Source organism: Garra rufa, unplaced genomic scaffold, assembly GCF_049309525.1.
Source record: "Garra rufa unplaced genomic scaffold, GarRuf1.0 hap1_unplaced_021, whole genome shotgun sequence".
NCBI lineage: Eukaryota > Metazoa > Chordata > Actinopteri > Cypriniformes > Cyprinidae > Garra > Garra rufa.
This window is the reverse complement of record NW_027394296.1, coordinates 85,979-98,080: the sequence shown is the minus strand read 5'-3', so window position 1 is coordinate 98,080 and position 12,102 is coordinate 85,979. Positions and strand designations below refer to the sequence as shown.

The window sequence follows — 12,102 nt, the reverse complement described above, 5'->3', positions numbered from 1 at the left end:
GAGAGGAACCTGATCTCTCTCACCCCGGCTGGGAGCCATGGCTCACAAAAGGAGAAGTGATTATCTGTTATTATGTTCTTCTGAATAAAACTGAAAAGATGGAGGCCGCAGATTGGCAGGAAAGCTCTGCAGAGATAGAACGTGATGTGTTTGTGAAACATTATCAAACACATACAGAAGCTTCCCGTCTGAAATGAGACCGCCTTTCCTATCAGTTCTCTGTGTCATTCATATTCATATTACTACTCTCCTAATCATGATGGGACTCCGGAGGAGGCCTTAGGAGGAGGAAACGGCCATGCGCTGCTGGAAATATCAGCTGAAACCTGTTTCTGATGGTGGCTGGATTAATACGGCTTCAAAGAGTGATAGAGCAATCATGAAGGCCAATAATGGGCCACAATGAGATTGACAATAGTTTTAGCAGACTTTTGGACCTACACTACATATTCAGGGATGTTTACTATATGATGAAATAAATATTCATAGTACAAAAATAAAACAACACCAATATTACAAAATATAACATTAAAAAGTATATAAATCACTTGTTATTCTAAAGAAACATTAAAGAAACTGTAAAGTTACAGCAGGAGTCTGCGTTTCTCTCGCCTCCCCGGAGCCCATTGAGTTTTAACAGACCCCTAAAGCGTGCCGTGAGTTTTCTGGGGGGTAATTGAAAATAATTGGGGGAAAGTCACGTGCGAGGAGGCAATGCCTCCATTGCGATATGATTGGATATGACTGGTTATGTTCGGCTGTGCTTGGTTCATGCGATAAATCCCGCCTCTTGTGTTCATGAGTGTTTCACGTTTTGTAAATCACTCTGAATGAACAATATAATGCCGCTAATGGAAACAACTCACATATTTGGATATAACCACTTTGTTATGACAAAATAAGACTTAAAATGGCATGAAAACATGATCTGTGAGAGTTTTTAATGAGTAATCAGCTTGGTGAAATTTGAAGTAAATCTGCGTTTGTGACCAATATTTACAGAGCTTTGATGACTGATGATAAAAAAATAGTTAAAAGTTAACTATTAAAAAGAATACTTGAATATAAGTTCACAAATAAAATCTAGGGTACGACAGGGATAAAGGCCGCCTTTGATATAATTTTCCTCTAAACCACTGGATGCACTTTCCAAAACATCCGCTTTTCAAGATACACGTGTGATTTTGTTTGATCCTTAACATGATCGTGGGCAGCAGTGCTTACTTGATCTAATATTTGATGTTTTTAAAAATGTTGTGGATTTAAGTAGCAAATGAGAATCGCTAAAATTCTTGAATATATCTTGAGACAAAGGTCTTCTTAATGATTTTCAGTTTTGTTTAAGATAACTAAAACAACAATTTTTAAATCACGAAAGAATATGTAAAAGTATGGTATTTGGGGTAAAAAGCACCCCTGCTGTTGGGGCTAAAAGGCACAATAATTGACATGATAATTAATAGAAGGCTGACTTTTCTATTTGTTGACATGATGCAGTTGCAATCGAAATTATTCAACCCCCTTGACATGAAAGACATTTTGTTCCAGATAATTTCTTTTTCTACAAAAAAATCTACAAAGGCATTAGTACACTATTAGATAAAGTATTTTAATACACATTTGAGTAATTCTGAGAACATAAATTGATAAATAATGGGGAAAAAATCATATTGGCTCTAAACGTTCATGTTCAAAATTATTCAACTCCCAAAAGTAAAATTTGGTGCAGAATCTTTTATTATTTTAAACCACCAATGAACGCTGTTTGAAAGTGTTAAGAAGCGTTGATCACCTCTCTACTGCAATCTTGGACCATTCCTCGGCTGAAAAAGCTTTTAGATCACTGATAATCTTTGGTAATCTTTGGAAAGCCACTGCTTTCTTCAAATTCAACCAAATATTTTCAATGAGAATTAAATCTGGAGACTGAAAAGGCCACTCAAGAACATTCTGTGACTGATCCCTGAACCAAGCAGAAGTAGATTTGGATGTTTACTTTGGGATGATTGTCCTGCAGGAAAGTCCATTGACCATCATCTTCGGTCTTTGCACCAAAGGCATCACAATTCTTATCAAAATGGCCTGATACTTCAAAGAATCCATGGTTTCCTTCATACGGTCATGTTTTCCACTTCATGCTACAGTAAAACAACCCCATAATTGGATCAGCTCACCTCCATGTTTGACCATGGAGATAGTGTTCTTCTGCTCATTAGTTTTCCCTTTTTTGCACCAGACATACTGCTGATATATACGTCCAAAAAGTTCTAGTTTGGTCACATCACTCCATAAAACATTCTTCCAGAACTCCACAGGTCTATCCAAATACATTTTAGCATATTCAAGCTGACCTTTTTGTTCTTCTTGATCAAGAATGGTATTCGCCAAGATGCCCCAACATAAAAGCCATGCTTGTCTTATGTTCATCTTCTACTCTGGAATGAAATATTTTTCCTCCTTTCATCGGGTCATCTCGCAAGTCTTTGGCTGTACATTGCAGGTTTTCTCGGTTGCTCTGATCAAACATTTTATGAAATTGTGCATTTTTGGTTCAACATCCTCAAAGGTTTTCTGGTACAACACACTTTAAACTAAGGAATAAGGCTTTTAATGTCTTAGAAATCTTAACGTAGCCTTAGACTTTCTAATACAATAAAACTATTTCTTCTCTATAGCTTTTGTGAAAGCTCTGTTGACTTTACCATATTTGCTACTCAACTTCAGCACATGCATGGGATAAATGTATAGATGTGTAACATCTCAAGCTGATTCAGTTTTTTTAATAGTTTCTAAAGGCTTAATTGTGTTTTAGGATAATTTTGTTCACTACCACAAAAATACATGACTTAAAACGGCAATGTTGAATAGGGGTTGAATAATTATGACAGCTGTGTTATTTAAAAAATCCTATAACTCAAACACATTACATTATATATTGGCATTGTCGCTTTTAATATGCCAGTAAACTGTTGTAGATGCAATTTTTATAAAGTCCTGAAACTTCAGACAAGCTTTTATTTGTAAAGTACTGCAGTCTCTGGGGGGTTGAATAATTTTGATTGCAACTGTATGGTTAGATTCAGATAGTAAATATCATATATTATGTTGGGTATCCATCTCAAAGATAATCACCATGTTTAGAATGAAACCATCATATTTAAAAACACGCTATTAATCATATCATATAATAAAATATAGTAATTTGTTGTTACTACTGTAAATCTATATCAAATTATTATGGGAGTTCTTTAGTATCTTTACATTTTAAAATGATTTTGTTTCTGTATTTTAAAATATATGTTTTATTTTAACATATAATTTAATGACAGTATATTTATTTAAAAAATATAGATTTTATTTATCAAAATAAGCAGAAAATAGTACAAACTTTGCTAAAGTGACTATTTTGATTAAGTATTAACTCAGACATTATAAACAAAAAACAACAACATTGTTTTAGCTAAAGTATTTGTATCAATGTGCCTTTTACCCAATGCTGGTGAGCCTTTTACCCCGTGTCTGGGGTAAAAGGCCCCCCTTGACACCTAATACATTTATAAGATTTTTAAACAAAATAAACAACTTGTATGATTTATTTTCCCACAAAATCTGTTGCTCTATAAATGTTCAATAGAAACGTATATATTTTTCTGCAATCATAAATTTTGGGCACAGTGAAAGCACATTTTTTTCTTAGGGTGGGCCCCGTTGCACCCTACTGTTAAAATTGTTACTGCCTTCAGTTATTATTTTAATAAATGTAAAATGCTTAAAAACACTAACTTTATGAAATTTATACATGGCTTTAATAAACAATATTGATTACATTGTTAATGTAAAAACATAAAATAGAATTGCTGTTGTTTACTTTTTCTGATAGTCTAAGTAATGTTTATTTAACCAAGACAATGTGGCTGACATGAATTTACATTTGATTTAAAAGTATACTATTTACTAAATAAATATGATCTGAAAAATATTTGTAATAAATTGACTTCTTTCTACCAGCTGTAAGAGTTCATTAGTGTACATGTAGGACTACTGTTTAAAAACCCATGCTCTGGATATCAAAATCAGCATCAGCTTCTGACAAACTCATATCTAATCTCCACCCAGCAGCAAAAGCAGCCTGACCATATGCAGGTATGTGTTTTTTGTTTCCCAATAGAGCATTGATAATGGAACAATTCTAGCATTAATTTATAAACACAGTTCTATTCCCTGATCTTGCATATGTTTTTGCATTGCAAACACACGCTGATATGAGCCTTGAAAGTTTGAATTTCTGTTAATAAGCAGCAATAGCGTTTCGCTCCATCCATCTGTTCTGCACTGCGGTCGAGTGTTTCTTACCCCAAAGGTTTTTATCAGTGGGGTTTGAGTGCTGCTGATTGAAATTGCAGTGTGCAGCACAGTTCAGTTCTTATAACTAAAATCCCTCTATTATCTTCTCCCCTCAGCCGACATATAAATCTACACAGGCTATACACATCTGCCATAGGAAATGTCCTTATCAGTGTTTGATTATCTGTAAAGTGAAGTGAGGGAATGATGGAGGGTGAACGGGGAATATGTGTGTGTGTGTGTGTGTGTCTATGTCGGAGGCCACTTACATTCTGTCTGTCTCCTGTGAGATGGGCAAACTCTACCATCTCGTTCCCAAATTGGCTGAAGATTTGGACAAATTCCTGAAAAGTGCTGACTCTCTCCAGCTGCTCCAGGGTAACCAGCACCTGCACACATACACAAAGCCCACGTATTTCTCACCTACAGCCCTGAGGGAAAAAAAAAGTGTAGCATAAAGGTTGCTTTCATAATGTGTTTTATTTAGGAATGAGCTTTATCTCAGATCCTAAGAAATAAAAACAGACTAAGCCGCAGACTGACACAGAAAAGAAGAAATGGTTAAAATAAAGTAGTTATTTTTGGGGGGGTTTTTGCAGACAAAAATATTCCCGTAGCTTCATAAAATTACGGTTGAAAAACTGATGTCACATAGACTATTTTAACCATGTCCTTATTACATTTCTGGGCCTTGAATATATCAGTTGTGTTGCTGTCTATGCAGGATCAGAAAGCTCTCGGATTAAAACAACAATTCATCTTAATTTGTGTTCCAAAGATGAATGACAGGTTTGAAATGACATAAGGGTGAGTATTTAATGGCAGAATTTTTGGATAAACTGTTCCTTTAAACGAGAAAAATAGTCTTCAATTCTTAAAACCGCCATACCATGTTTAAGTTACATACATTTGAGGTCAAAAGTTTGCACACACCTTGTAAATTCTGCAAAATGTTAATAATTTTACCAAAATAAGAGGGATCATACAAAATGCATGTTATTTTTATTTAGTTCTGACCTGAATAAGATTTTTCACATAAAAGACGTTTACATATAGTCTGCAAAAGAAAATAATACTTTTAATAATAAACTAATTTTAATAACAGAATTTATAAAAATGACCCCGTTCAAAAGTTTACATACGCTTGATTCTTAATACTGTGTTGTTCCCTGAATGATCCACAGCTGGGTTTTTTGTTTAGTGGTAGTTGTTCATGAGTCCCTTGTTTGTCCTGAAATGTTAAACTGCACACTGTTTTTCAGAAAAATCCTTCAGGTCCCACAAATTCTTTGGTTTTTCACGATTTTAACCCTTTCCCACAATGACTGTATGATTTTGAGATCCATGTTTTCATAATGAGGACAACTGAGGGACTCATATGCAACTATTACAGAAGGTTCAAACACTCAATGATGTTTCAGAGGGACAAACAATGCATTTTTCCTGCTTCACGCTGCAAAACGAGCCAGGGGTGAAAACTTTTGAACAGAATGAAGATGTGTGCATTTTTCTCTTTTTTTCCCTAAATAACATATTTTTTATTTAGTACTACCCTTCAGAAGCAACAGAAGATAGTTACATGTTTTATAGAAGACAAAATAAGTAAAATTTACCCTGATCCTCAAATTTAAAATGTTTTCACCCCCTGGCTTAATGCATTTTGTTTCCTTCTGGAGCATCAGTGAGTGTTTGAACCTTCTGTAATAGTTGCATATGTATCTCTCAGTTGTCCTCAGTGTGAAAAGATTGATCTCAATATCATACAGTCATTGCTGGAAAGGGTTCAAACACACAAAAATGCTGAAAAACCAAAGAATTTGTTCTGAAGAACAGCGGGCAATTTAACTGTTCAGGACAAACAAGGGACTCATGAATAACTATCACTAAACAAAAAACAAAAAACCCAGCTGTGGATTATTCAGGTAACAACACAGTATTAAGAATCAAGTGTATGTAAACTTTTGAACAAGGTCATTTTTATAAATTCAGCTATTATTTTCTCTTGTGGACTATATGTAAACATCTTTTATGTGAAATATCTTACTCAGGTCAGTACTAATTAAAAAAAATAACATGCATTTTGCATGATTCCTCTTATTTTGGTCAAATAATAAACATTTTGCTGATTCTACAAGGTGTATGTAAACTTTTGACCTCAACTGTATTAGTATTGTTCATACATGCTGAGTCACACACACAGAAACTGTGTTTAAAGAGCACAGCATTAGTATGTGTAGGAAAGCAAACTCTTATATGTAACGATAGGCTCAGCGGAAGTGGTCTGAGACACTCACATGGGAGAAAATTGATAAGGGAAGCCTCTATTTGAGGTTAGCTAGCTAGGAGTGGGCGTTATCAGGCATGGTCAGGGACAAATTCAATTGTGTTCCTCTCTAATGGAGAGCTGTTCTGCTGCCTGGCCGTCCAAACATCACTAACTGGACATGATTAGCTCCAGATCTGAGAGCACAAACAGGCGCACACACATACACACTGTCCACTTTCTCATCTCACCGACATGGATGTTAAGACAGGCCTCCTACTTTATCCTGTGTCTCTTCAATTATCTCCAGAGCAGAAGGACTCTAAATATGTGGCCATGCAGCGATAGTATCTGAGCCTATGTGTGCACCTGTGTACTCTTGTACTTGACAGGAAAAGATGAGTGCCACATTGAGTGCTTGTAAAGGCCAGTGCACAAGTACTTGGACCCAGCAGACAATACGTACTTTGTTGCGAGAGCTTATGATTTGTTTGATAACGATGCAGTCTGCAAGCACCAGGACTTTGGTAACAGAGGAGAGCAGCATGCGAGCAGCTTTCACCATGCCAGTCCTGTCACTAAACACCGTGCTGCGTCCATCACCCTCACACTGCTCCAGATTGGACACATCCGTCAGTTGAGCTATGGCAGTGCCTGAAAATCACAAACACAAGAGAAGTGCACATACAAGTTCAGATGCAATAACAAGATATTGTTGTTGAAGTTTAACTGGTCTCATTATAGACTGAATGATGCCGCAAATCATGTAGATTGTTAAGAAGAGGTGTGTTATTACTTCTCTAAGTGAACAGACTTAAGATTTCTGCCTTAAGGACAAGATAAAATCCTTAACTGAACCATATGTAGAGAATATTATACATTCTCTATTTAGAATATCTATTAATAGAGACTTGAGGGTGGCTAACTGACTTGAGCAAGTAAACAACCATATGGAAACCAGCCAGGTATTGTAAGCAACTACAAAAAACATTAAGAAACACTCAAAATGAGTTAGGGTTGGACGATATGACCTAAAATCAAAACCAAATCAAAGGTCATACATGTCCGTATAATGCCAACTACATATGCAGTAGTATGTTTCTAATGGGGAAAGTATTAACAGGATAATAAAAAACAAAGTAACAAAATTACATTGGTTAAAGGTTACAAATATAAGTTTCGATTACTTTTCGATTAATCATCTAGCCTTAAAATGAGAACATTTTCTTAAAAAAATAAAAAATAAAATAAAAGTATATTATAATAACTATTATTATTATCTAAATATATACAAATATCTAAAATGGGGAAACTATAAACAGGATAAAAATAAATAAATAAATAAATAACCGACATAGTATAATTACATCGGTAAGAGGTTCTGAATATCGATTACTTTGATTAATCGTCTAGCCCTAAAATGAGTACATTACATTTTCTTCTTCTTCAAAAAAATATATAATATAATTTTATATAAAAACATAAAAACATATAAAATGGGAAAGTATTAAAAGGATTAAAAAAACAAAATAACTGACATAGTAAAATTACATCGGTTAGAGGTTCCAAATTTTGGTTTTGATTACTTTTCGAATAATCGTCCAGCCCTAAAATGAGTACATTACATTTTCTTAAAATAAAAAATAAAATAATAATATAATTTGGAATAAATATATTAAAATATATAAAATAAGGAAGTATTAACAGGATAAAAAAAAAATCTAAATAACCGACATCGGAAAATTACATCGGTTAGAAGTTCAAAATTTTGGTTTTGATCACTTTTCTAATAATCGTCCAGCCCTAAAATGAGTACATTACATTTTCTTAAAAAAATAAAATAATAAAATAATAATATAATTTCATATAAATATCTAAGTGTATATAAAATGGGAACGTATTAACAGGATAAAAAAAATCTAAATAACCGACATCAGAAAATTAAATTGGTTAGAGGTTCCAAATTTTGCTTTTGATTACTTTTCGAATAATCGTCCAGCCCTAAAATGAGTACATTACACTTTCTCCAAAAAAAAAAGTATAATATAATTTGATATAAATATATAAAAATATATAAAATGGGAAAGTATTAACAGGATTCAAAAAACAAAATAACCGACATCGGAAAATTTAGTTTTGATTAATTTTCGAAATATTATATTATATTATAAGTCATAAATATTATACACATGTATGGTAAGAATGTTTCACAGTTTTAGTCTCTTTGGATTTATTTGATAAAAAAAAAAAATCGACCAGTATTATTGTGAAATATTATTACCATTTAAAATAACTCTTTTCCTTTTAATATATTTTAAAATAATGCCTGTGACGGTAAAGCTAAGTTTTAGCATCATTACTCCAGTCTTCAGTGTCACATTATCCTTCAGAAATCATTCTAATATGCTGATTTGCAAATTTTCACATATAAGAAACTAACCCAAACCACAGTTTAAGAAATGTTTTAGAATAAAAATAAACTAAATATATATTTTAATATATTATATATTTTAAATGGTAATAATATTTCACAATAATACTGGTCGATTTTTTTTTATCAAATTTTATTCTCTGATAGGACAGTGGACACATGACAGGAAGCGAATGGGAGATAGAGATGGGGGGCGGGATCGGGAAAGGTCCACGAGGCGGGACTCGACCACAGGACACCCGAGGCGCAACTGCACCACATGTCGGCGCACTGCCCACCAGGCCATTGGCGCCGACATAAAAAAAATATATAGTAATTTTATGAAGCATTTTTCCTTCTCAGAACATGAAAAATAAGTTTCTGTCAGATTTAGCAAACTTCTTATTAAAAATATGTTTGTCAGATTTAGCCAACTTCTTGAAACATATTTTTTAAATCTGTCCCCAAAATATAGCTAGAATAGGCCACAAAAATATTCGGACACTTTTGGGACACTTTAAAATTTATGAATGTCATTGAGGCAACTCTATATAAATCCACACTAGCACTAAAACTGCCCTGTAAGAAACGCATGCAAGACAAACACACATACATAACATGTCTTCTCCTCCCTCTAAAATAAACACTTACAGATAAACCAACAAGCATTTATAAAACTGCCACTGCTTTGAAACAAAGCTCATTCAAGCTCAGAGCACATTAAAACATTAAGTCACACACCATTTGATTATTTAAAAAGCAATCCATCACTCCGGGTGGTCACTTTTGAAAACATCAATAAACATCTCACTTTCCTCAGTGGGCGTCTACTAGCACACAACCCTGTCTAGACACAAATACTATATGCTGGCTTATTTTTGGGCAGGGTGGCAGGGCTGGCATGTCATGTCCCAGTTGGAACGTGCTGAAAGGACGCTTGATGAGTGCCGTTCCCTGCCTCGTGCCTCAATAAAGCAGTGTTATTCTGAGCGACGGAAAGACTGCCACATTCAAAAGTGAAAGGAGAAAGAGGGTGAGATATACAGACATTTTAGACATGAGAAATGAGAGTAATTTCTGAAGGGAAATAGCTCTGTTCCATGTTCAATGACACATTTGTCCATCGGAAGACACAGTCCTGATTGCATCCGACAGCTTTTCTTTGTTAAATCTCAAAGTGGTTTTAACAATCAAGGTGCCTTGTGCAGAACACTGCATTGTGTTACTTTGCCAGTTTGTGCACACCTATCCATAGTCATCTGACTGGGCACAATGCCCACATTTCCTGTATTGTTGGTTTTCGTCTCTCGTTTAGCAGCGGCTATACAGAAACATTCTTGTTTCTGGAGGGGATTGTTTGCTGCCTTGGTGTCTTTCCTGCGCTTTGAAGCGGAGTCTTTGTGGAAGCTTATAGCTGGATGCCTTGAGTGGCACTAGAGACGCAGCGCTGTCCTGAGCGACTGGCATTTTCAGCCAACTCCTTTCAGAGAGTTTGCTGCTTTAAAGAGACACGGCCTCAGGCGTTCGGCTTGCATAAAGGGTGAAACATTGAGATCTCTGCACCGATGCCCTTTAAAAACATCGTCTCAGCACTCATCTGCTGCTTCTGAATGCACTTTGTTAATTTAAAGTACTATAGTATCGAATCGTAGCTCAAAAGCAGGTGTTTATCTGTCTATAAAAGGCTGAGAGGTCCCTGAGAAGCAAGGCAAAAGGAAAAAAAAAAAAGCACACTCTGCAAAATTTTATCTGGAGTTCCCAACCTTCAGGTTAAATAAATGTTCAACTTTGTTTCAGCTACAAATACTTTTATATCCCAAGGATTAATTGTTATTAAAACAGATTTTTCATTTCTTTTTGTTATATTAAGATGTAATTTATTTTTGATTTTCAAATGTCTTTATGCATAGATTTTGTTCCTGACTAAGTGTTCAGTCTTAAAAGTCTACAATTGACGCTTATGGTGCGAATTAATTTTAGTAATTTTAAGTTAATTTAGTAAAAAATCTAAACATTTAATTTAGCTAAACTAATAAAAACTACTGATGTTTGTTGAATTACTTCGTTACCAAGGAGACAACATTATCAGAGCATGCTGGTAAATATAATTTAGCATAAAGAAAACATAGTTTTATTGTGCATCAATTCTAATCAAGCTGTCATTTTTTTCTCCAACTGTGCAAAAGAAAGAAAATAAGACTAAGGAGTCTATTGAAGCCACTGAATAGAAAAATGAAAATAAGGTAATTGCAACTTTAACTCACAATTATGACCTTTTTCTCACAATTGCAAGTTTATATCTTACAATTGTAAATTTCTTTCTCGGAATTGTATGATACAAACACTCAATTGCGAATTAAAGTCAGAATTGCCAGATACAAACTTGCAGTTCTGACTTGTTTTCTTAGAATTGTCTGATATAAACTCGCAGTTGAGAGTTATAAATTCAGTATTGCATAATATAAACTTGTAATTGTGAGAAAAAAATCAGAATTGCGAGATTTAAAGTGGCAATTCTGAGAAATAAAGTTGCAGTTCTGTGAAAAAATTCTGAGATAAAGTCGTAATTCTGAAAAAAAAGTCAGAATTGCGAGAAATAAACTCAATTCTGAGAAATCGCCTGAACTGAGAGATGTAAACTCTGATGTAAAAAAAAAAATCTGAATTTGCGACATATAAACTTGCAGTTCTGAGAAATAAAGTCGCAATTCTGAGAAAGTCAGAATTGTGAGAAATATTTACAATTCTAAGAAAAAGTCAGAATTTGCAACATATAAACAATTCTGAGAAATAAAGTCACAATTCTGAGAAAAAGTCAGAATTTGTGACAAACTCGCAGTTGTGAGATATAAGGACAGTATTGCATGATATAAATTCGCAATTCCAAAGAAATAGTCAGAATTGCTAGATATAAACTCACAATTCTGAGTAATAGTCGCAATTCTGAGGAAAAATACAGAATTTCCGTGATATAAACTCGCAGTTGCAAGTTATAAAGTCAGAATTGCACAATATAAATTTGCAATTGCGAGAAATAGTCGCAATTTTGAGAAAGTCCGAATTTACAACATAAACTAGCAATTCT

The 12,102-nt window shown here is 34.2% G+C and overlaps 1 protein-coding gene across 1 annotated transcript in view; it reads right to left on the bottom strand.

The window, feature by feature from the left end:
- The window catches only part of LOC141315354 (alpha-catulin-like), a 97,660-nt gene that overhangs the window by 30,109 nt on the left and 55,449 nt on the right, over positions 1 to 12,102 (bottom strand). The window contains exons 3-4 of the mRNA XM_073832688.1: positions 7,074 to 7,261; positions 4,614 to 4,733 (exon numbers count right to left, since the gene is read on the bottom strand). Of these exons, the coding sequence (XP_073688789.1) occupies positions 4,614 to 4,733; positions 7,074 to 7,261 (308 nt within the window). The remainder of the gene's footprint in view (positions 1 to 4,613; positions 4,734 to 7,073; positions 7,262 to 12,102) is intronic.